The 27,237-nt window shown below is 41.1% G+C and overlaps 2 protein-coding genes and 2 long non-coding RNA genes across 4 annotated transcripts in view; 2 read left to right on the top strand and 2 right to left on the bottom strand.

Annotated features, from left to right (window-relative positions):
* LOC139783453 (uncharacterized) overlaps positions 1-27,237 on the top strand; it is an 86,973-nt gene that overhangs the window by 44,889 nt on the left and 14,847 nt on the right. The window lies entirely within an intron of this gene.
* Positions 4,654-5,519, bottom strand: LOC139783447 (uncharacterized). Its single transcript, XR_011721268.1, has 2 exons — positions 5,076-5,519; positions 4,654-4,999 (listed from the first exon to the last, which is right to left on the bottom strand). It is a non-coding gene; the product is annotated as an uncharacterized lncRNA (long non-coding RNA).
* LOC139783452 (uncharacterized) lies at positions 6,041-7,630 on the top strand. The gene is made up of 2 exons (XR_011721271.1): positions 6,041-7,208; positions 7,285-7,630. It is a non-coding gene; the product is annotated as an uncharacterized lncRNA (long non-coding RNA).
* Positions 7,839-9,207, bottom strand: LOC139783451 (uncharacterized). The gene is made up of 2 exons (XM_071722599.1): positions 9,121-9,207; positions 7,839-9,039 (listed from the first exon to the last, which is right to left on the bottom strand). The coding sequence occupies exons 1-2, from the start codon at positions 9,188-9,190 to the stop codon at positions 8,414-8,416; spliced, it is 696 nt and encodes a 231-aa protein (XP_071578700.1). The 5' UTR covers positions 9,191-9,207; the 3' UTR covers positions 7,839-8,413.

Below are 27,237 nucleotides of genomic sequence, written 5' to 3'. Positions count from 1 at the left end.
TATCACTTGGTTTCTTAGCAAATTGCAATAATTTTGAAAATTTATGTTTCCTTCAATAAAAAACGATCCTATAATACAATTAAGCATTATTCCGGCCCAAACGTTAATCTTTTGAAGATACTGCGTGTGACTGTCTCTCATCCAATGCGGATTTTCATCTGCCCAATACCTCATATTCCGTCGATTTACAGAACCGTTTAATTAAAATGTTGATTCGTCAGAAAAACGGATCCAGTTGAAAAACTGACGATTATCAGCAAGTCGTGTCATCATTGTGTCGCAAAATTCCACTCTTCTGTCATAATCGTCTTCGGATAACTCCTGGACTAGATGTATTTTGTAAGGATGATAGTGATGTTTCTTCAAAATTCGATGGACTGATGTTGTGCTAATATCATTTTCTTGAGCTGCTCTCGAGACCGATGTATGGGTATTATCGTTTAAAGTTAGCAGAACATCTAAAGCTTTTTCGTCATTACTAGCATTTTTGGGTCTTCCACATCTAGGCGCATCTTTAATTACACCGGTTTTTTTAGAAACGACCAACAGTTCTTTCAACAGTTGACTTTGAAATTGGTTCACGGTCGGGATATGTGGCATTGAATAAATCCGCTACTTCTCGATAAGACCTTATTCTGTCGCCATACCCTCTCATCATCAATACAGTGATCCTTTCCGTATCAGTTAAATGCATTTTCTGACAATAGAAATGTACTAAAATGAAAAATACTAAAGCAAAAAAGATGTTAGACAAGCGCTCTGGAAAATCCAGACCTGTGTATACGACCGTGGTTTGAACTCAAAATCAATGCCCGTATGCCAGCGACCTATGATATGAAATGCAGTAGTTGATGTTTCCTCAAAGAGTTCTCACTTGTAAACTCATTATTTCACGCGGTCGCTTGTGCATTTTTGAGAGCGCTTGTCTAACATCTTTTTTGCTTTAGTATTTTTCATTTTAGTACATTTCTATTGTCAGAAAATGCATTTAACTGATACGAAAAGGATCACTGTATTGATGATGAGAGGGTATGGCGACAGAATAAGGTCCTATCGAGAAGTAGCGGATTTATTCAATGCCACATATCCCGACCGTGAACCAATTTCAAAGTCAACTGTTGAAAGAACTGTTGGTCGTTTCTAAAGAACCGGTGTAATTAAAGATGCGCCTAGATGTGGAAAACCCAAAAATGCTAGTAATGACGAAAAAGCTTTAGATGTTCTGCTAACTTTAAACGATAATACCCATACATCGGTCTCGAGAGCAGCTCAAGAAAATGATATTAGCACAACATCAGTCCATCGAATTTTGAAGAAACATCACTATCATCCTTACAAAATACATCTAGTCCAGGAGTTATCCGAAGACGATTATGACAGAAGAGTGGAATTTTGCGACACAATGATGACACGACTTGCTGATAATCGTCAGTTTTTCAACTGGATCCGTTTTTCTGACGAATCAACATTTTAATTAAACGGTTCTGTAAATCGACAGAATATGAGGTATTGGGCAGATGAAAATCCGCATTGGATGAGAGACAGTCACACGCAGTATTCTTCAGAAGGTTAACGTTTGGGCCGGAATAATGTTTAATCGTATTATAACCCCGTTTTTTATTGAAAGAAACGTAAATTCTTAAAATTATTGCAATTTGCTAAGAAACCAAGTGATACCAGCTATTCAGGATATTGTTGGAGAAGCTTTTCACAATGTTTGGTTTCAGCAGGATGGGGCTCCGGCTCATTTTTCTCTGCAAGCTCGAAATATTCTCAACGATGTTTTTACTGATCGATGGATTGGTAGAAGAGGCACAATAGAATGGCCACCGAGCTCACCAGATCTGACCCCATTAGACTTCTTTTACTGGGGGTATTTGAAATCAAAGTCTATGAGACTAGGTCCGAAAATTTAGAAAAGCTGCGGGAAAAAATAGTGAACGTTTCAAATTCAATCACACCCGATTTTTTGACTAACGTTATCGATACGTTTTACGTTCGCTTAGGATACTGCCAAGTTGTCGAAGGACATCAATTTGAACATTTGATAAAATAATTAATCAGTGTTTTTATTCCTTCAGGACACGCTAGCGGTCTTGCCTTGGTTGGCCGGACACGCACGCACGCACACACACAGCAGAGAGGGTTTGTAGTCGTTAACTACCGCGAGAGTGACGAACCGTGTGGTCCTTATTTCTGCTGACACACACACACACACGCACACACACACACACACACACACACACACACACACACACACACACACACACACACACACACACAGCAGAGAGGGTTTGTAGTCGTTAACTACCGCGGGAGTGACGAACCGTGGGGTCCTTATCTCTGCTGACACACACACACACACACACACACACACACACACACACACACAGCAGAGAGGGTTTGGAGTCGTTAACTACCGCGGGAGTGACGAACCGTGGGGTCCTTATCTCTGCTACACACACACACACACACACACACACACACACACACACACACACACACACACACACACACACACACACACAGGAACGCGCGAAGCCCGCGTGAAGCCTTATCTTTCTTCTGTTGTCGCCGTGGGCCCTCGCTATCGCAAAATCTCAATAGAAATGTTCAAATAATCATAACTCTGCGAAAAAAAATCGTAGAGACCTCGGCGATCTCGCGTTGTTTTCGTCTCGGAAAGCCCTTTCGAACGAGCCCTCACTCAACCCCACATGCCATTTAAGATTTTTTGGCTCCCCCCTCCCCCCGTCTCCCGGGGGTATGGAGGTGGGTGTTTTTGTGGTTAAATAATAGATTTTGTGATCCCATTGTATCCCTATAAATTTCAATCCTATAATTCAAACCATTCACAAATTATTTAGGTGGCCCCGAACTTTCGGTAGGCACTATATATATATATATATTGCGACGCGTATTCCCTCGGTCTCGCCTGCCGAGAAGGAGCGCGCCGTCAAATTTACTAGATATGTATTCTGAAATCGGTAAAAGGTCTTAATAACGTATGGTAGCTCGACCAGGTATGTTCTCTGAAACTCGGTAAGGGCGCCAGGTGCGAATACTCGCACCACGGTACACGAAATCTAAGCCAGCTAATATCTCAGGTGTGAATTCTTGGCAATTCAGATCGGTGTTAAATCTCGGAGAGGAGGAGAGAGAGCGCAGCGCAATTAGCACACAAAAGTAGATAAACAAAAAAAGATAATATATTTAGTAAGGAAAAAGTAAGTAACGGATCGTTTCGCGGGTAACAATAATACCGTAACGACCACGGTAAAGATTACAGTCTCATAACGCATCCCGCCACAAATCTCACGGTAACGGATAACGTCGGACTGCGACTAACGACGCGAATGATATTTCGCCTTTACGCGAAGCTACCTCGCTCACAAATGACCATGCGAATATCTCACGAATACGCCAAGATACCCCGCAAGTCCCGAAATGACCCCGCGAATGACATCCGCAATCACGCACGATACCTCGCGAGGTCCGCAACACTAAACGCAAAAGGTGCCCGGCACGCCAAGACGCAATCACGCGAAACGCATCTCACGGCTCCGCGATAATGCTATGTCCGGCCCGTGCGAAGGACACCTCGCTAAGAAAGACTCGATTATGCGAAGCGCATTTCGCCGTTTCACAATAATCTCAAGTCCGAACCGAATACACTCTCAGATAACTTTGCTAGATTATTCCAAGCCGCCTCGCGGCACGACAATACACAAGCTGTACAATAATCCGATCCCGCACTACAGGACGGTAAACGCGCACACGTGGCTCTAATTACGCGTTGACTGTCGGCGGCCGCGCGCGAGTTTCCGGGGCGGGCGGTTATGTTTTATTCTCCCGGCCGGGCCCCACCGTCGGTATTTCTTTCGATAACTAATTAGCAGTAGACAGGTTTGCCGCGGTACAACGCGACCCACGGACGGGCCTCGGCTTCAAGAGAGAGATCTTACTTGTTTACTACGGTGCCTGAGTAGTGGCCTTACAAAATAGATTCGCTTCGGCAGCCGGTATTCCAGGATGGCACCTCTCAGTCCGCAAGCTCACGCGACAGTGCCGCTCTTCTTGCCCGGCGAGACCACGCTGAACCCGCGCCTGCGCGCCGTGGTTGCAAGCCCCATGGTGGAAGAATATAAGGTGAATTAATGCGCAACCCCAATTTCCCAGCCAATAGGAAAGTAGCCACGGACCGGCCATTACGAGCGGCAGATTCAAATACTTCTTAGCCTCTATTCATGTATCATTTCATTTTTGGCTATAATTTTAGAAGTTTTAATTTGACTGATTCGCTTTTTTTCAATAAGTAAACAAACTTAAAGGAAAACTTTCAACTGAAATATTTTTTTTCTATAAGCGAGTGAATCGAAAACTATCTCAACCAAACTTTTATTTTTTCCATAATAAAACGAACTGTACCAAATGGTATTGGTATAAATTATAATTCTTTGCCTTGATGAATAGTCATTACCATTCCATTACAATTTTCAAAAACAGAATTATATGGACATTGTTGAGAAAAAACGTAAAAGATAAGGTTTTCCAATGATTTTTCGATGAAACAAATGTTTATTATTAGTATAAACAAATGTTTCGCTCGACAAAGTAACAACTAAATAAATTCAAACGGCCAATTTCGAGCAATTATCAGGTGTTAAAGAAAATTATTTAATACATTCAATATAGTATACAAATTCGTTAACGTTTCGCGCCTTACTTGGCCTTCCTCAGAACAATAAAAATTACAAAAACGCATATATATCTCGCATTATTCTAAGAGTACAACGAATCAACTCATTACGACGCCACAATTTGCATTAATCCGGTCTCACCAAAGCAATCGGACAGTTAGTCATATTGAAGTCAGAAGTGTCAATTATTCGTCAATCCACGCACTGAGTCGGTCGCTTCTCCCGCTGTATGTCCCTTATTCGTCCATGAAAACTCATATGGATGTAAATTCCTTGTCTCACAACCATCTTAGTGACAACTATGTTAAAAATAGAATTCACATAAGGCCGAAAAGAACTTTTGATTTAAAACGAGCTTAGCCACAAATGACTCACATAAGTAGTCGATGAAACAAAGAGCCGGGGTGAATTCATTACAACGTCTCGCAAAACGTGTGTTCATCGTGAGAGATAGCGGACGACTGAGACGATACCCGCATTACAAGGACACGAAAACATAAATCTTTGTTATTAACCCAACGTTCAAGATAATCGATTCAAGATGTCAAAATAAGCATCGTTTAGCAGTTCCGTGTCTTTATTTAAATTTATACCATTAATCTGCTCTTTAATATGTATCATTTCTGCGGTTAATCTCTTTTTGTAATTATGCTCAACTTCCAGAATGCGCGTATTATCCCAGTCAAACGAATGATTAAATTTAGTAGAATGTTCCGAAACAACAGAATGCTTTGAATCATCTAATCTTATATTGTTTTTATGTTCCTTTAGTCTAGTTTGCAGCTGCCTTTTTGTTTGACCGACATAAGAGGCATCACAATTTTTACAACCTATTTTATAAACTACGTTATTATTAGAAAAATGGGCGTTCTTATCCTTATGGACCTTAATGATGCTACTAAGATTGTTAAGAATGCGATATCCCACAGAATTTTCAGATTTATCGATTGCTGAAGCGATGATTTCGGAAGTGTGCCCCAAATACGGGATAACAATAAAACTTTTTTTCCCTGCATTTTCGGAATCATCACTCGTATTGTTATGCTTAATCGACTGAAGTTTCCTCAGTCTCTTATTAATATGTAAAAAAATCAAATCAATGGGATACCCATTACCAAGCAATACTTTGATGACAAAATTTAAATTTTTCTTATAAAAGCTAGGATGTGATAGCATAAATCCTCTGTCCACTAAACTATAAATTGTTCCTATTTTATGTTGAATCGGATGATTAGAAAAGAAGGACAGTAGCCTACCAGAAAACGTTTCTTTATGGAACCAATCTGTTATAATTGTGTTTCCCTTTACAATCAACATCAAATCCAAAAAGCTAAGACGGCCATTATTCTCGTATTCGATTGTAAAATTAAGTCTATCGTGATAACCATTAAAGTGATCCATTAAAGAAACCATTTGTCGTTTTATAAACGTTATGTGGATGATATTATTATGAAGATTCCGAGGGATAGCGTTCAAGATGTTCTGGATCACTTTAATGGTTATCATGATAGACTTAATTTTACAATCGAATACGAGAATAATGGCCGTCTTAGCTTTTTGGATTTGATGTTGATTGTAAAGGGAAACACAATTATAACAGATTGGTTCCATAAAGAAACGTTTTCTGGTAGGCTACTGTCCTTCTTTTCTAATCATCCGATTCAACATAAAATAGGAACAATTTATAGTTTAGTGGACAGAGGAATTATGCTATCACATCCTAGCTTTTATAAGAAAAATTTAAATTTTGTCATCAAAGTATTGCTTGGTAATGGGTATCCCATTGATTTGATTTTTTTACATATTAATAAGAGACTGAGGAAACTTCAGTCGATTAAGCATAACAATACGAGTGATGATTCCGAAAATGCAGGGAAAAAAAGTTTTATTGTTATCCCGTATTTGGGGCACACTTCCGAAATCATCGCTTCAGCAATCGATAAATCTGAAAATTCTGTGGGATATCGCATTCTTAACAATCTTAGTAGCATCATTAAGGTCCATAAGGATAAGAACGCCCATTTTTCTAATAATGACGTAGTTTATAAAATAGGTTGTAAAAATTGTGATGCCTCTTATGTCGGTCAAACAAAAAGGCAGCTGCAAACTAGACTAAAGGAACATAAAAACAATATAAGATTAGATGATTCAAAGCATTCTGTTGTTTCGGAACATTCTACTAAATTTAATCATTCGTTTGACTGGGATAATACGCGCATTCTGGAAGTTGAGCATAATTACAAAAAGAGATTAACCGCAGAAATGATACATATTAAAGAGCAGATTAATGGTATAAATTTAAATAAAGACACGGAACTGCTAAACGATGCTTATTTTGACATCTTGAATCGATTATCTTGAACGTTGGGTTAATAACAAAGATTTATGTTTTCGTGTCCTTGTAATGCGGGTATCGTCTCAGTCGTCCGCTATCTCTCACGATGAACACACGTTTTGCGAGACGTTGTAATGAATTCACCCCGGCTCTTTGTTTCATCGACTACTTATGTGAGTCATTTGTGGCTAAGCTCGTTTTAAATCAAAAGTTCTTTTCGGCCTTATGTGAATTCTATTTTTAACATAGTTGTCACTAAGATGGTTGTGAGACAAGGAATTTACATCCATATGAGTTTTCATGGACGAATAAGGGACATACAGCGGGAGAAGCGACCGACTCAGTGCGTGGATTGACGAATAATTGACACTTCTGACTTCAATATGACTAACTGTCCGATTGCTTTGGTGAGACCGGATTAATGCAAATTGTGGCGTCGTAATGAGTTGATTCGTTGTACTCTTAGAATAATGCGAGATATATATGCGTTTTTGTAATTTTTATTGTTCTGAGGAAGGCCAAGTAAGGCGCGAAACGTTAACGAATTTGTATACTATATTGAATGTATTAAATAATTTTCTTTAACACCTGATAATTGCTCGAAATTGGCCGTTTGAATTTATTTATTATTAGTATTATTATTAAATAAAACAATAACGAGGAGAGAGAATAGGTATATTACAAACGGTATATTTCAATGGACATGTATAATACGTATATGGACAATGTTTATCTTAACCCTATCAATGCTATATAACATTATTTATCAGGTCACTCGTGAAAGGGCAAAAAGAGAGACAATGTTTATTTTACCTCCATCAATCCTATATTATTTATCAGGTCACTGGTCGTTTATTGCTCATTTTGTACATTTTTTTTTCTTATTCCGTTCTAGAGACTTTTGAAAAATCGCTCTATTTAGATTTCGAAGCCTAATATATGTACGTGTTCGTACTAAACACAGCAAAACCTCGAAGGGAATTTTGTCGATTTTTTGCCGCTTTCTCGCTGCAATCAGGATGATCTGAATCTGATTCAGATTTCTCCTGCACCTCCTGCACCTCCGGCTTAATAGGCACTATACTCTGAAAGTGTGTGAGACTCCTGTCTCTAGAGTTCTGATACTGATATCGCTGCTTCGACGATTTATCATTAACGGCTTAATATGAACAAACTCGGAATTGCGTCGATAGGAACTCTCAGAATTTCTACGCGAATTGGGTCTGGGTGACTGGATGAAAGTACCAATATCGGAATTGCGTCTTGACTCTGAAACATTGTTAAACAATATGAGAATGAGATGAAACAAAAAATATAATGTCCAAAGAGGAGGACGGTAGACTAAAATGTTTTTTTAAAGATTGCTCGTTTGTACGAATCAGATTTTCTTTTTACCTGTGGGGCTAAGATCCAGAACTTTGGGCAATCTAGGATATTCGTCAGGCGGCAACATTCTTTTGGGCGTTCTGTTACCGAAATCGCTATTCCTCCTGAGCTTTGTTGCGAATTGCGAGCCACGATTCTTCTCGTGAGTAAAATCGGAACATCGTCTCAGTTCCCGAGTGCTGCCTGTCGGCGTGATATTTTCCGAGTATCGTCGTGGGCTCTCAGGTGAGCGGCTCCTCTCAAACTCTTCTCGCATCCTTGGCAAGGATCTGGGACTACCTTCCGTCGTACGTTTGCATTCCGTCGTATCGTCCTCGTTTACAAATCGAACGCTACATTCCGAATTTCTGCGCAAGGATTTGGTGGACATGTCGCTGCCTCGTCGGCTGACCATGGAGGCCATGGAGCTTCTACGACTCGGGCTGGACACGGTTATAATCGGCAGATTAGCGATCGACGGAGTAGGGGTGGGTGGTCTAACGTAGACTTCTGGTACTGAAAACTTGTGTTCCTGCAACGGTGATTGTGCGGTGCACGTAGGTATCGTAGCATTCTGTACTTCCTTCAGCGCTGGTCCCTCTATCTTGCATACCTTAGCGGTAATTGTGACTCGCGACTCTAAAATCAGATCTCAATGAGAAATATATTTACACAAGTTTCTGGGCGGTTTATGATAAAATAATGTTTGCTGCGTATTACCTCCTTCCACGGGTGCTTCCTCTGCACTTTTATTCACGTTTACAGGCTCACTTTCTTCCGGGTTCTTCATCTTAACTGGGCCAAGTAAAAAAAGAATAGAGCATACTCTTCCTGAAAGAATATATACTTTATGATTACAAGATCATAATACTAAAAATCATACAAAAATGCTATGTTTGCTAGCCATGACCTCGGCCAACGTCTTTGGTTCTGCTACTTGAGTGCTTACTGCATTGATTTCCTCAATAAAGCGACGAGGAGGGACGCCCTTATTTACGCGCTGTGAGACGCGTACCTGTTGTTGCTGCTCTGCTTCGCCTTCCTCATCTTCTGATCATTCTGTTTCCTCATCCGCAGATTCGTACTCCGAATCGCTGTTCCACTCACGAATGTTGTTCCACTTCTCCTGAACGATTACTGGTTCTGGATCCTGCTCGTCTAGGTTAATCTCAATACTGGCTGACTCATCCTCTGAAATTGTTTGCCCTTCGGATAAATTGATGTCAACCCTTGATGCTAAATAAATTTTGCTAGTAAAGCGCACGTCCCGACTGATGACCATCTTCTTTCGAAGCGGATCGTAGCACCTGTATGCCTTAGAGTGCTCGTCATAACCAACGAAGATCATTGGTGCCGCCACGTTGTCCAATTTGCGTCGCTTCTCTGAGGGTATGTGAACAAAACATTTTATTCCAAAAATTGCAAGATGTTTCGTACCTGGCTTGCTCCCAGTCCACAGTTCGTGCGGTGTTTTGTCAACTGACCGAGAAGGTGAACGATTCTGGATATAATTAGCTGTGTTCACCGCCTCTGCCCAAAAATAGTATGGCAACCCGGCCTCAATAAGCATACACCTCGCCATCTCGATAAGCGTCCTGTTCTTCTGTTCCGCCACGCCGTTTTGCTGTGGCGTGTACGGTGCTGTATACTGCATTCGGATTCCTTCGCTTTTCAGAATTTCGATGACCCGTTTTCCGACATATTCTCCTCCTCGATCCGACCTGATCACTTTAGGTTTACGCTCAAACATAGTCTTCACCATTTCTATATACTCCTTCAGCTTGATTTCGACCTCTGACTTTTGTTTAATCAAGTAAATTACTGTATACCTGGTAAAGTCGACGATAAATGTGAGCACGTAACGCATCCCACTTGGTGATACTGTCTGCATCGGTCCGCAAACGTCTGTATGGATGAGATCGAGCGGCGCTGTCGATTTGCTTGATGATTGTTTCGGGAATTTCATGCGCGTCAGTTTTCCTTGAGCACACACTTCACAAAATGTCTTAATGTCACAGTCTTCAATTGCCATGTCATTTGTCAGTTCTTTCGAACACATTAACTTCACCGCTTCTGGATCACGGTGGCCAAAAACTCGATGCCAATAGTGGATGCACTTTGATTTGTGTTCACTGACCATACATGCCCTTATTGGTTTACGTAATCGGAATAAATTTGAATGTTCGTCCGCAATCCCGATCTTTCTGTCTTTATACGAGATTTCACACGCGCCCGGCACGAAATTCACTGTATAACCGTTGTCTAAAAGTTTCTTTACCGACAGTAAGTTTCCGTCAATATCCGGAGCGTATATCATTTCCGAGACTGTAGCCCGCAATTCAACCCCGTCTGCATTCACAAATCGAATCACGCATGTCCCTTTGCCTTTTACGCTCACTTTTTCACCGTTCGCGACGTTGAGATTATTGCGCACTGTCTTATCAAGCGACATAAAGTACCGTTCATCGCTCGCTATATGGCACGTGGCCCCCGAATCAATAACCCAACCTGCATGACTGCCAGCCTTAACCATGAACAAAAATTCCTGATTTTGTTCTACTTTATTGAGCTTCTCCGGTTTCGGCGCCTTATTTTCTTTATCCTGCTTTTCTTTTGTCTTCGTTTCCTTATTCTGTTTTTCTTTCCAGGTTTTGTATCGCGTGCAGTCGCGCTTCATGTGCCCTCTTTTCTTGCAGAAGAAACATGTTGTGCTTCTATCCGTTGTCTTCAATACCGCTTCACCGCCATCGCCGCCATGCGCTTCCTTTCGGCGATTGTATTCCGCGAGCAACTTCGATTGCACCAAGCTCAAAGTCAGGTCTGCCTCCGGCCTTGTTTCGAGTGCCGTGACTAGCGTGTCATAGCTTCTTGGCAGGCTGCTTAATATCATTCCGACGATCCAACTGTCCGAAAATTCTTCACCGAGATCTGTTAATTTCTGAAACAAATCCGTCAGATTGGTCAAATGATCGTCCATGTTGCCACTTTCTTCCATTTTACTACAGCAAATACGCCGAATCAGAGTCACTTTATTGCTCAGCGTGCCCTTTTCATGATACGCCTTGAGTGCGTTCCACGCTTTCTTTGCTGTCGTCGAGTTCCTTATGTGGCACAATTGACTGTCGTCGACCAAAAGTCCAATCCATCCGCGCGCTTGATCGTCTCGCTGTTGCCATGCAGCAATCTGTTCCGCATTTCTGCCATCCGCCCCTGCCACTGGTTTGTCCTCACTCACAACGCTCCACAATTTTTCTTTCATGAGTAACATCTCCATTCTGTATTTCCACACGAAGTAATTTTGTCCGTTTAACTTCGCTATGGTTGCCTTCGTTACGTCCGCCATTTTTGCCGTGTCGAAAACACTTTATGCACGCACAAAATCTGGGCCCATAACCTGTTGAAACTGAGCCTTCCCGTATCCTTCTCTTGATACAGCTGTGCTGAAACGGGACAGGTTGACAAAGTCTATGCGTTCTTGTGCGTACTTTAGATATCACACACTTTAGTTTTTATTATGGTAGTGTAACTACTTGTACATTAGCCGGCAGAGAGGAAACTGAACTTAACTCTAGTAATAATGTAGATAGAAAACTCGACTCTGAGAATGCAAAAATCCCGGCCATAGAAAAATAATAATCTAGTGACAATATCGCCGAATCCGGTCGGTAACTAGAAACTAGATCGCGACCCTAGCGCCATACTACTGTGTGATTGTTATATATAACAGCTCCCACGCGGTAAATTCTTCCCTCGAATTTAATAGAGGATGGATTGCTCCAACAACTCTTACTCACTTTGCTCCATGTTATTACACGGTCCTCTTTCTAACACAATTTGTTGTACTCACGACTTCCAATTCTCAACTACCGAGCGTATTCCCCAGATTATTCATTTTATATTCTACTAATGATGCATCATTTGATTTTTTATCATATCTAATTTCACCGTGATCTCAGCATCCCTCATGATTGATTTTTGCACACGTTCAATGAAGTAATTGCGAGACGCATTGCGACATGTTCTTGAAAAACAATAACGTGCCAATAACTTATGCGAAATTGCAAAATTTGCAGTTTTGCACGTGTTCGATGAAATCATCGCGAGACACGTCGCGACATGTTCTTGAAAACGATATCACGCATTGACTTATGCTAAAATTGTGTCAAAAGTGAACTTCGTTACCATGCATAATCGCAGCAGTCGTACATTGACGCTAGCCGAAAAAATGCAACAATTGCAGTTTTGCACGTGTTTGATGAAATCATCGCGATGTGTCTTTGAAAAAGATATTTTTCGGTGTCATTGACTTTGCTGATTTAATCTGTATACCTGCAGCAGCCATACATCGGCGCTATTTGCAAAATTTGCAGTTTTGTGTATGTATAAATAGTCTACAAGGATTCTAGCACGCAGTCAAGAGTTTGAAACGGTTCAAAAGTACGCGCGTCACTCTGCAAACTGCCTCCAGATGAACACTGACGGTGTGAATTATTATGTTCCGATTGGAAACGAGTCGTGCAAGAAACAGTAAATACCGTTAATTTTTTGTATATACTTGTGCAAAAACTTTTATAAACATAATTGTAATTTTTCAGTTTTGATAAACCCCGTTTTACGCCACGTATTTTGCAAAGAAGATTTGCCTTGACATCTACAGCTTACAAATATTTGGATGTGGGAATCAACGTTGGACCAACATCCTTTGTTGAATTAGTTCTTGGAGATAATCGAGGAAATCGGATAGTGTTACCCCATGCGACGTGGACGGCGCTCATCGAAAGACGTATATTGAACAACTTTTGGGGTCAACTATCGGTTCTTCGCTATCAATTCAAGATCTGGTTATAGAACTCGTAAAAATGCGCGATGCGAGTGTTGTAAAATTGACATCGTGCAATGCTTGTCTGTACATAAAACCTTCGACTATGCTTTTCTTATTCGAGCTCGAACAATGTGTCGAACATGAATATTTCAAGCTGTATCAAAATACGCATGAAGTAAATATAAAATTTAATCAATTTGTAACTATTTTACGGCGAAAATGTATCATCGATAAATGTAATGCGGCAAATATCTTGCGTGAGGTTTATGATCAAAATTCGATTATTGATTGCAAATTATTAGCCTACGTGCTTTAGATACTATTGTGTATAATGCGCTACATGACAAATAAATAAGTAGGGGAGACCGGGGCTAAAACGTCTACGGGGTAAATACGTCTAATCAAATATCTCGGAACCTGTATATTATGCGAACTCGCTATTAACATTGTAAACGCTGCTTATAGTACCCATGTGACCAACGGAGTTTCGGCAGGTTAGGTTACCTGCCGTGTTATGATTTTTAGGAGGGCAAACGTGTTTTCGAAAGGTGAAAGTTATATTTTCTGCGCGTGGAAATTTCGTAATATCTGCAATAATATTTGCTCTCCAAATCTCGAGGTACGTGATTTTAAAGAGTAATGCATGCTGAACACGAATCCAATGTAGTTTTTTCATTATCGTTGATGTCTAATATTTCGTGGGCGATCAAACCTGAAACTTGTGTTTGGGGCTAATCGGTCAGTAAGCAGTCCGGGTGCATTTTCAAGGCATTTTCGGGCTCACTGCATATGAAATATGAATAAGACGGGAATTACAACCGTTCAGACACCGAATAGAGTCATCGGACGTCGAAGAGTGAAACAAGTCGGGCGAGTGACTTCTGCGGAAAGAGGAACCCACGTAACTATTTTTTAATAATGTTTTGCATAAAAATTTTAAATAAATTTTTATATTTTTCTCTTAAAAAACAATTATTGCATGTATCCTATTATTTTTTAGAATTAGATGTACGTATATGTATTGAAAATGCAGTGCAGACTGTTATACCCCGGCATTTTTGAGATTTCAATTTTTCCACCGTTGTCGTTTTTGCTCTATACCGGTTAAACAAAGCGACGTAAACAAAAATTTCCTATATAAATTTTGTAGCTAAAGGTTCACTCTTTACAGTGGTATACTACATTTAACTACAATTATTTATTTTGTTGTTAAAAATCGGCACTGAAAAAAACGGACTGTTTAGCCCCAATCTCCCCTATATTATGGTAAAAAAATTTAAATTATTTTTCCTTTTTGTTTACAGTTCCTCCCATTCCATGTTATTAGAATTAGGCTGCCTTTTATTGTCTTCGCTTATTTAAATAAATTAATAAAAACTATTTGAAAAATAAGATACTGTTGAGAGAGAGAGAGAGAGAGAGAGAGAGAGAGAGAGAGAGAGAGAGAGAGAGAGAGAGAGAGAGAGAGAGAGAGAGAGAGAGAGAGAGAGAGAGAGAGAGAGAGAGAGAGAGAGAGAGAGAGAGAGAGAGAGAGAGAGAGAGAGAACGTGACCGAGAAGATGCGCGCGAGGGAGAGAGAGAACGCGAATAGATAGGCGAATGATGGAGATGGCAAGTGAGAGAGGATGCAAACATGAGGATAGATAAGAAGACGAATAGAGAGTGAGAGAGAAGATGCAGGCAGGAGAGATAACGCGAACGGGGGACATGTCGCAATAAGAGCGAGAGAGAACATCAACGAGGGGAAACGGGAACAGCGAGAGAGGCCGCGCGCGCGCGCCGTGTGACGTCACGCGGACCCTCTTTCACCGCGGACCGACGCGATTATTGCACGCGGACCTCCTCTCCCCGCAGCGCCCGAAAACGCGGACCGTCAATGCGGTTTCCCCTCTCCCCGCGGACCTCTCTACACGGATCGTACCCCTCCCTCTCCCCGCGGACCCCTCTACGCGGATCCTCCCACCCGCGGGCCCCGCTCCCATCGGGCATGGAGTACCCCGCGCCACGGACCCCCCCTGCCCTTCTCCCCCCCTCGGAGTTCCCTAGTTAGAACCCGCCTGTATACCCTACTTTCTTTTGTCTGTGCTTCTTTTTTCAATAATGATCGAACTAAATGGATTGTCAATGTCAGCAGTAAGCCGATCCCTGATCATGTTTTGAACATCAGTAGGCAATAGTAGCCGTTCCGAGGCCAGGGATCTGAGGGGGGAGCGGGGCGAGGGGGAACTTGAGGGCGAGGGAGGCTGGGGGAAGGGTTTGAGGAAGGGTTTCGGCGAGCGCGTCGGGACATGTTCTATAAACAAATATCATCTCGCGCCGATGTTTGGCCGATAGTATTTATAAAAAGATATTGTTGTGTTTCGGGATGTCATTAATAAGAGTCGAAGTATATTGCACGTGAGTTTATTTCTTTGGTCGAGACTTTTCTTATAATACAGACTGGCGGACTGGCGACTAACGACTGACGACCACACGAAAGCGCGCGACCTCCAAGAGAGAGAGAGAGAGAGAAGGAAGAGAGAGAAAGAACCGATGAAAGTTTTAACAGAGAGTCGTCAGCGCGAGTATCCAAATCTAGGTGGCGGGACCGCCGTCTGGTTATGTCCCATACGCAACAGATATCATCTCGCACTTCAGATGCAAGCGTCCCGATGACAGGTAGCTATAGGTAATTTTAAATTATAACTGCTAGGACTGTCTTCATCACAGACTCAGGGTGCAAACTCATGCAGCGGAACGGCGTACGCAGAAAATCGCGGAACGAGAGCCTTGACCAATCACAAGCGTTCCATGATTTTCAGCAACTTTCCGCGGTTTTTTAGCGGACAGTTTTAACCTCTTCTTCGCGGAATGCGCAATTCCGTCATCTGTGTATACATACATGTGCATATGTGTCATGAATAAAGAGAATTGAATCGAACGAGAATCAACATGAACAAGACGATTAATAATTTCCTGTTCACAACCGTACTTTACCGTACCGTAACCTATTAACAGTATCAGTTTAGGTTAGCGGGGTGCCACATTTGCAATATCCGTTACGCGAAATCATCGCCCGAGGTACCCATGGAGCGGAATGAGCAAAGCGTAACGATTAGTATGTCCCAATAATTACTTTTTAACCATTCTATTTATAAATAACACAGCCACACAAAAAAAATTTTTGTTCTGATCTGGGGATCTGACCATGTTTACTTTATGTTTTTGGGGTCGCTGAATCCGAATCCGAGGTCTATTTAACCCCATCACATCAAGATTTTGCCATAACCTCAAAAAACCCATAATTTAAGCTATTAAACGCATATAACCCTAAGAATGAAGTTGTAATCTGAAAACCCAAGCTCTTAAACCCCATAACCCCATAACCCTATAACCCACTTAACCAAAAATCTATCAACTCCAATAACCACGTTTGTCAGACATTTAACTTCATATGTACGCGTATCTGTCAGGTCTCCAAAAATGCTCTAATTCTATGCACATTCATTCATGAGTCTCTTTTCGAGCTGTATCGAGTTCTTTTCTCTTCAAAAGACCTATGCAAAGGATTTCTTTTACGCTTCTTGTCTTGACCAAGTGTTTCTCTTTTGAGCATCCAGCAAAAATCTGCAAGCATATTAACGTCCCACCGTCCCTGATAGCGAGTTTCCATAACTTTAATATCTTGGTGAAAACGTGAGTATCTACAAACGATATTCCCTAGAGTTTCTGATGCCAAAATTAAAGAGGGGGTGTTTGATGGTCCTCAAAGTTGGTAGATTTTTGGTTAAGTGGGTTATAGGGTTATGGGGTTATGGGGTTTAAGAGCTTGGGTTTTCAGATTACAACTTCATTCTTAGGGTTATATGCGTTTAATAGCTTAAATTATGGGTTTTTTGAGGTTATGGCAAAATCTTGATGTGATGGGGTTAAATAGACCTCGGATTCGGATTCAGCGACCCCAAAAACATAAAGTAAACATGGTCAGATCCCCAGATCAGAACAAAAATTTTTTTTGTGTGGCTGTGTAATTATTATTATTATGTTCATAAATGTTACATTTAATGGGTTTCCTGTTAGAAATATTTAACTTAATGCTTAACCCTTAAATGCCACCCGGGGTCCAGCGGACCCCAGACCCTTTAGAATGAAATATTTTCAAATGTTCCCGCCAAAAATGGAGCTCATATTTATTTATTTATTATTTTTTATTTTTTTGATTTTGGAGCCAATATTTTAACTGTTGGCGATCTTAATTTTTTATACTATGTTAAAATTGAAATTTTAACAATATAAGCATTTTATTCTCTTTTCTAAGCCTTGAACAACATTGAAAATAATTTTCATAACTAAATATCAAAAAATCAATAAGTAAGGAGACATTTTTCATGCTGGGGTCTTTTAGACCCCATGTGTCATTTACGAGATTCTTGAGAGGTGTGGCATTTAAGGGTTAAAATATTAAAATAAAGTTTGAACAAATTTCAAATGGAGACTCATGATTGGTCGCATGCAATCCGTGCTGCTCTCGATACGCTTCATTAATACCTCGGGACCGTGAATCTGCGTAACGAAAACAGCGGAACGTTTGTGATTGGTCAAGGCTCTCGTTCCGCGATTTTCTGCGTACGCCGTTCCGCTGCATGAGTTTGCACCCTCATGATGTAGTCAAGTTCGAACAGTGAAAGTGACAGTGCAAAGATGAAGCTAAAAATTACGTTTCCGTGTGTCAGGGTAAGTATTTTGTGCTGTGCATTAGTAGGTATACTATGTTAGTTCTAGGCCAGTTTGTGGTGGGGGGATGACGTCACCGGCGTGGTGGGGGATGACGTCACCGGCGTGGAGAGGGGATGACGTTATTGGCGTGGAGGGGGATGACGGCGTGTTTGCATCATTAATTAAATATATTAATTTATAGGTTATAAATAATTAAATTAATTGAGTTAGGTTATAAAAAAATTATAACCTAATTTAATTAATTTAATTATTTATAACCTATAAATTAATATAATTTTTTATAACCTAATTTAATTAATATAATTATTTATAACATAATTTAATAAATATAATAATTTAATTTAAAAAAAGAGTGGAAGACAGGAACGGACAAGTTCATACGTGCCATGATGCGATTATTCTATTTTAGATAAAAGTTTTTATCTATATTTTAATAATTTTATTAATTTTTTAAATTTATAATAAATCGGTTATATAATTAAAAAGGACATTACCGCAACATATATATAATTAAATATAGAGGAGGCTAATGTTAGATGAAAACGGAAGAGATGGATTGAAAAATAATTTTGCCACTATTTATGCTAATATTCAATTTTTATTCGTTATTTACATTTTTGCTTCAATCTCGAATAGATAGCGATGTTTACGTGACTCAAACAATAGAGGTAGGTAGAGACTCTTTCAAGCTCGCATGATCACTTGGGTCCGCTGGGCCTTTTTTTCCTGAGGGTCCGAGTACCTTTTTTCCGGTGGGAAATCCTGCATTGGATACCCCCACCCCGGGGCGAGGTGGACGGTTATGTCAGACTCCTACCGACTAAAACCCCTCCCACGATCCACCAGCCTTCCGAAACTGTAGAAAAAATAAAATAGATTAATGGTTTATTTAAAAAATAATAATAATTTTAAAAAAGTAATACTTACGTTGATATTTCATCAGGCTTCACGTTTCCATGCAACATATATCCTATTTCGTGCAAATAGGACATATATTGCATGGATATATTGTATACAGCGGCTGTCTGCAATTTCCGCAGGTACGATGGCGTATTGCGTTGTATGCTCTGCTTATATGCCTTCGAACGACATATACTGGATCGGCTTCAGCGTCCGCGTATGAATTCATACATAACGCACAATCCTTGTGTCCTGAACCCGAACCGGCCGTATAATATAAATAAATGGCGCAATACTTTGTGCGCCCATTCCGTGCCAAAATTTCGGGACGATACAGGGCTCTAAAAACGACTTCTCTACAGTCATCATCACTATCCGCACTTTCGTACGCGCCGTCGTCTGACAGCGCGTGTTCTTCTTCTTCTTCTTCTTCTTCTTCACCCAGCAGTGCGTGTTCTTCTTCTCCATCAGCCACAATGTCATCAAAATGATCGGCCATTTTAATGTATTATAGTATAAAAATGAACTTGATGACACAAAAATATCAGACACGATAGTGTTTCGCACCAAATACACACGCAGCACGAGACCTTTACGCACGAATGCACGAGAGCAAGTATCCAAGATTTTTTTAGATTTGCTTCATCTGATGTGTAGATATACTTTGATTGGTGGGGATATTTCTTAAAATGATAATAAAAAAAAAACAGGGACGAACAAATTCTTTGTTTTTTTCCCGTAGAGGTATACCCGGCCGAAAATTATTCATGAAAGAGCCATACAAATGTTATGGAATTGAGCGTCGATGGCAGGTAGCTATAATTTATGACCTAAAATTGTCACATTCTTTGAAGAGTTCGAGATAAGCAAATAGCTTACAACTGGTACCCAAAGGGTCTAAGGAAAATCACGTCTCTGTGACGTAGAAGTAAAAGAGGATGAAATGATAGAGAAAAGAGAAAAAGTGATTGAAGAAAACGATAAAGAAGAGCGTTAGAATCATAGTATGCTCAAGCAAGCAAGCGAGCAACTTCAAAATATAGTGCAATCCAATCAGCCGAATTCAATGGAAGAATTAAGTGTGTGGGAACAATTAAATGCGTGGGAAGAATTAAATACGTGGGAAGAATTAAATGAGCAGCGATGCAATCAAGTTATTAAGGTAAATATACAAATTAATATTAAAAAGTAATGGAGTGTGATGTGATATAATTTTGCAACATAAATTTGTAACATCATAATTTTGTGTCAAGGGTTTCCACAGTATGGAGGCGGTGGAAGGATTCGGCCTGAGGCTCACGCAGAAGGATCTTTATACGCTGGCTGACTCAAATTGGCTGAACGACGAAGTGATTAATTTTTATATGAATCTGCTGATCGCCAGAAGCACATCTTCGAACAAGTATCCGAAAGTACATGCGATGAACACGTATTTTTATTCGAAACTTCTGTCGGGCGGCCACTCGTCTCTGAAGCGATGGACCAGGAAGGTGGACATATTTGCGCATGATCTTATTATTATCCCTATACATCTCAATGTTCACTGGTGTATGTCAATAGTAGATTTCCGCGATAAAACGATTATTTATTACGACAGTATGGGCAGTGATAATCCGAAATGTCTGGCTGCGCTAAAACTATATTTACAAAATGAGAGTCTTGACAAAAAGAAACAACCTTATGATATGAGTGATTGGAAATTTTATTCCGCCAAGAACATTCCGCAACAGACGAATGGTAGCGATTGTGGTGTATTCTCTTGCATGTTCGCCGAGCACGTCTGTGCAAACAGGGAGATAACATTTACGCAGGACGACATGCCATACTTTAGAAACAAAATGTTTAGGGAAATAATAAATGGTAAACTTTTGTAAAATTATATAATGAATAAATATTAAAAATATAAAATACAAATGTGTGATTAATATTCCCTTCCATTAGTATTTACTCGGAAAACCCTTTAGTATATACACGAGAGAATGTAGTTTATAAAATTAAATGAAATAGATAAAAATACAATCAGAAAACAATAAGTAATGTTAAGAGAGTAAACAAATAAGTTTCCACTTAAATGTAGACACATTGCCACCGAAGAAATCAACTAAGTTGGTATAATTATTTGCCGAGATGATCATCCTATTCAAACATAAGTTTACGCCATATAAAGTACGATGATATTCAACATAAAAGAAGGGAGATTGTCTTAGGTCCCTGATTGGAATATTTAAATAAATATTTTTTTAATAGGTCAGAACTATCGATAAAATTGTTTAATATTTTAAAAATTATATTAGGTCAAAAATTAATCTCCCGTTCTCTAGAGTGATTAAATTTAGTCTTTTTGATATGGGATAGTAGTCATGGCAGGTAATAGTCATAGGATATTATATTACATACATAGCTGAATATGTTTGCGTTCCAAGAAATTTTGTATCGAAGAGTTTTTTATGCAAATGTTATAGAATGGCAGGCATAATTTATGACCTACAATTGTCTAGTCCTTTGATGAGCTACGTGTCGGGACATGGTCGGGTTATGTTACCATTCAGATGAAATTTTTTTACTAATAAGCAAATAGCTTATTTGCTTATTGAGACCCAAAGGGTCTAAGGAATGTCGCGTCTCTGTGACGTAAAAGTAGAAGAAGAAGAAATGATTAAGAAAAGAGAAAAAGCGATAGAAGAAAAGTATAAAAACGACGGAAAATAGTGTTAAAATCTTAGTATTCTCAAGCTAAGCGAGCGAGCAGTCTTTAGAATCTTTGGATCAAAGGAAACGAAAATATGGAGCAAGAGTTGTTGGAGCAAGCCGATCAACTGAATTCGATCGAACAATTTAGTGCGTGGGAGCAGCGATGCAATCAATATCTCGAAGTGTTGGAAGAACAAAGCGGAAATAAACGGCGTCGATTATCAATCAGCGACCAACAGTCATTGGTGGCTCAAATCGCACGAATCGAAAGTAAAAAAGATTCAGTACGTCAACGTTTCGTGCATGTGGGTGCCGGATACGGTGCGGGTGAGACAGGACTCAGATGGCGCGAGATAGATACAGCTTTCGAAAGCCGCATATTGACTGGTGCGGTAATCAATACCGATTACATTGAACCGCAAAAATTTCTCGAGGACGCGGGAAACATTGTATTCAATCATGTGCGGAACGTCATACAAGAACATAACAGTGTAAAAATAAACACAATGTTCAACGGCGAGTTTGTGGCGGGCGATAAACGCGCAAATAAAAGTGTCAATACGGGAAACTGTGAACTCCTTCGCGAGTCCGATTTGGAAGAGTGGTATAAGTTGCGTGTTATCGAGCCCACTTTAGCAACGCTGGAGGAATTCCAGGAACGCGATAGCGGGTGGGCGTTATCACGTATACATAATTTAATGCTAAACATAAATAAGTACAATCCATTGCACGCGGGGTGTTACATCGATTTACCGCAAGAAATTAAATTAAAGAAAGCGGTGATTAACGTGCAATCTACGGACAATGCATGTTTCGCGTGGTCGGTGGTCGCCGCGCTGTATCCAGTCGTGGAACATACATATAGAAAATCTTCATACCCTGATTATAAAACAGTATTGAATTTACAAGGCATTGAATTTCCAATGTCGTTGCGTCAAATTAAAAAATTTGAAGATCTCAACGTCGACATTTCAATCAATGTATATACCATCCAGAAAAAAAACAAGAAACTTGCTATCCTGCCAATACGACTCACCGACCGAAAGATGGACAAACATGTAAATCTGCTGTACGTGAATGACAACAATGTGGGACATTTTGCATGGATCAAGAACCTATCGCGTCTCATTAGCTCACAATTGAGCAAGAATAGGAACAAAAAATACTTTTGCGATCGGTGAGTATACATCCTAATAAAAATAAAAAATAAAAATAAAAATAATTTTATGAAAAAAATATATAAAAAATTTCATTATTTACAGATGTTTGCACTATTTCTACACGAGCGAGAAATTGGAAGCCCACACCATCGACTGTCGGAAGATGAACGACTGCGCGATCAAGTTACCGAGCGATAACGACAAGTGGCTGCAATTCAACAACTACGGCAGGAAAGAACGAGTTCCGTTTATCGTATACGCAGACCTGGAATGTACCCTGGAGAAGACGGCAGCGGATCCTGAAACGCCCGGCATATACCAACGCCATGAGGTATTTAGCATAGGATACTACGTGCGGTGCTCGTACGACGACTCGTTATCCGCGTATCGATTTCGTCGCGATAAGGATTGCGTCGCGTGGTTCGCCGAGGAACTAAGACGTTTAGCACACGACGTAAAGACTATATTGTCCACTAATATACCCATGGCGGATTTCACGCAAGACGAGTGGAAAAAATTTAACAGTGCGACGCAATGTCACGTGTGCGAGAAATCGTTCGCGCCAGACGACACGCGGGTACGCGATCACTGTCATTTAACCGGTAGGTACCGAGGTCCCGCACATTCGACATGCAATTTGAATTATAAGGATTCTCACTTCATCCCAGTAATATTCCACAATCTGTCGGGCTATGACGCGCATTTCATTATCAAGGAGATAGCTACCGCGTTCGAAGGCAAGATCGATGTACTGCCTATAACAAAGGAAAAGTACATCTCATTTACTAAACACGTGAAAGACACCACGGAAAGATCTGATTCGCGAAACAATATAAAGTTAAGATTTATCGACTCATATAAATTTCTGAGCGCGAGTCTCGCAAAATTGTCATCCTTCCTAGATAATGATAAATTAAAAATTATACGTTCAAAATTTTCCACGTTATCCGACAACGATTTTGAATTATTGACGCGAAAAGGTGTCTTTCCGTATGAGTACATTGATTGTGTCGAAAAGCTGGAGGATACGTGTTTACCACCGCGCGATTCATTTTACAGTTCCTTGACCGGTGACACCGTATCCGAGAGCGATTACGCGCACGCCGCGAACGTATGGCAGCGATTCTCCGTTCGAACCCTGGGTGAATACAGTGATCTATACCTGAAAACCGATGTCTTGCTGTTGGCCGACGTGTTTGAAAATTTTCGCGATAGCTGCGTCGCGAGTTACGGACTCGATCCAGCGCATTATTACACTCTACCGGGTTTCACGTGGGACGCTATGTTAAAACATACACGTATTAATTTCGAACTGCTCACAGACATTGATATGATAATGTTTATCGAACGTGGTATTCGCGGCGGTCTCAGTCAATGTTCCGGTAGATACGCGCAAGCTAATAACAAGTACATGCAATCTCACGATCAGTTGAAACCATCGTCATACCTGATGTATTTCGATGTAAACAACTTGTACGGCTGGGCGATGTGTGAAGCATTGCCCTACGCAGATTTTCGATGGGTCGAAGACGTTTCGAATTTCAACTTTAGCGCAATCGCTTTGGATTCGTCCACGGGTTATATTCTCGAGGTCGATCTAGAGTATCCGCAGAATAAACACGACGCGCACGCTGATCTACCGTTCTGTCCAACGAGCGATAAACCGCCCGGCAAGCGAGAGAACAAACTTCTCGCGACTTTATACAATAAGGAGCGTTATGTCATTCATTATCGCAACCTACAGCAGTGCACGCGCCACGGCCTTCGCGTCACAAAGATACATCGCGTATTGCAATTCGCTCAATCTGCGTGGCTCCGCGCTTACATCGAACTCAATACAAAATTTAGAACACTGGCCAAAAATAAGTTCGAGAAAAATTTATATAAATTAATGAATAACGCGGTTTTCGGAAAAACGATGGAAAATGTACGCAATCATGTCGATGTAAAATTACTGACGACGTGGGACGGACGATACGGCGCGGAGGCAATGATCGCGCGACCGAATTTCCACAGCAGGAGCGTGTTTTCGGAAGATCTGGTAGCCGTCGAATTGCGAAAACTCGAGGTAAAGTTCAACAAACCAATCTACGTTGGTATGTGCATCCTCGATATATCCAAGATATGTTTGTATGAATTTCATCACGAGTACATGTTACCGTTGTATCGCGACAAATGTAAAATTATGTACACTGATACGGACAGCCTTATATACCACATCGAGTGCGACGACGTGTACGAGACGATGAAACGCGACATCGACAGATTCGACACAAGCGATTATCCGGTAGATAATGCGTACGGTATACCGCTTGCGAACAAGAAGGTGCCGGGCTTAATGAAAGACGAAAACAATGGCGCGATAATGACGGAATTTGTTGGACTCAGAGCGAAGATGTACGCCTTGCGAGTGGACGGTAAGAAAGATACAAAAAAAGCAAAAGGCGTTAAGAGTAACGTCGTAGCGCGTACTATAACGTTCGACGATTACACGCGGTGTCTGTGCGACAAAATTGAAATGACGCGACAGCAGTTCTCTATAAGATCAAAATTGCATGATGTGAACACCATCCGCGAGACGAAGATCGCTCTGAGTCCGTACGACGATAAGCGATACATTATACCCGATTCGATCGATACGTTACCGTGGGGGCATTATCAAATACCCCCTCCAAAAACGTAGTGTATTGTATGTATAAAATGTAATAGTATAACGTAACGTAATGTAATAGTATAACGTAACGTAATGTAATGTGATGTATGTATGTATGTATGTAGGTATGTACGTAGGTATGTATATATGTATATACGTATGTATAGTAACGTAACGTAATGTAATATAAGGTAAGGTAATATAACGTATATTATATTGTTAGAAGGGATATTAATAAAAATATTGTACATGTATGTATTTAATATTTCTTACATAGTTTATTTTTTCATATGTTTTAAAATACAATCTGCATGAATTAAATAACATTGTCCTTGTGTATCCATGAGTTGTGCGAGCCATCGAATCCCAGCCATTTCACGTAGACCTCGTCTCCCCTCCTGCGCAGTACTTTCTCCACGAGATACGTGTCCGGGTAAGCCGCGCGATGTAACTCATGCTCGTAGAACGCTCCAGTGATAGATTTTCCGCGATAGTCCTCCAGCAGATAGGTTGCAGGATTAGTGTGTTGCACTTTAACGATCTTAAACACCTCGGTGCTCCAATTTGGCGTGTAACCCTTCTCGAAAATTGTCTTGTGCTTGCTAACGCGTACCCGATCGCCTACTTTAAACTTTGTCAAACCCGCGATCTTGATCGCGCTGTACACCGTGGTTAAGAGTCTTTCAGCGATTGCAGGAGTAACGTCGACGGGCCGCATGCCGATCGTTCGATGCTTGCGCGCGTTGTACTCCGCGACGAGACGCGGTAGCTCGTCGATCCACTTGTAAGTTCCATTGAATGTAAACATCTTCCACATGTTATTCCTTAACGTGCGATTGAATCGCTCGACGACCGACGCCTTCAACACCGAATATGTGGAATAATGATTGATGTTGTGTTTCCTCACGAGACGTTGCACGTCGGTGTTGTAAAATTCCTTCCCCATATCGGTTTGTAAGTTTTTCGGACATCTCCCGCTCTCTCGAATTATCTTGGCGATAACTTCAGCTGTCTCGCTTCCACCTTTACTCTTGAGCGGTACAGCCCACGCATACTTGCTCAGCACATCGATGATGGTGAGTGTGGAGGTAGGATATCGGGTGAAGGTGCGTCGATTCCCACAATAACGAATCTTTTTCAATATCTAAAATCTCGCTCTATTTATTCATGCTCTATTTACAATATAATTCTCTGATGTGTACGAATACGTGGACGTGTGTGATTGCGTAGGTTATAACTGTGTAGTGTATAATGTGGTATGTTGCGTATTGTTCGTCCCGAACAGTCTAGTTTGAAGATAGATTCCGTCTGTGTTGCCACAGAATTCCCAGGTTCGCTTGGGTTAGGAAGATGCTGGATGGATCCTCCTGACTTATCCTCAGGATCAGGAATCGGAGTCGGAATCGGACTTGGAGAAGGCAGCGCCTTGGTCTCGGTGTCGTCCGGTGAGCTGGGTCGTAAACGACCCAGGAAACCTTTCTGCGGCAGGGTGTCTGTCGACTCTTACCGCAGCAAGTTAACGCCCTGCAAAGCAGGTATAAACGAAGGCCCCAGAAGGAGCGCGCTTCGTATCAAACGGAGGCCCTGAAGAGCACACTCCGAATGTCAGGGGCCCTGGTAGTGAGCACACCCTGTCAGGGGCCCTGGTAGTGAGCACACCCTGTCAAAAGAGAGTTATGTCAGGGGCCCTGGTAGTGAGCACGCCCTGACTGGCTATCTCAAGGAAAGCTGGAGAAGCCCCGCTGAGCTGCCCTTTATATAGCAGTCGATGGGGAACTTTTCTTACGAGTAAATCCGCCGGCGATGCGCCGCGTAGTGGGCGCGCGTCGAACTGTCCGGCCGATCGATATCGTGCCGTCCCCCGCGCCGCGCGCCTCCCGTCATACTGCCGGCGT

Source organism: Temnothorax nylanderi, unplaced genomic scaffold (genome assembly GCF_030848795.1).
Source record: "Temnothorax nylanderi isolate EJ_2023f unplaced genomic scaffold, tnyl_v1.0 TNYL_tig0502_pilon, whole genome shotgun sequence".
NCBI lineage: Eukaryota > Metazoa > Arthropoda > Insecta > Hymenoptera > Formicidae > Temnothorax > Temnothorax nylanderi.
Note: the sequence above shows the minus strand (reverse complement) of the source record. Positions and strands in the feature narration are given on the sequence as shown.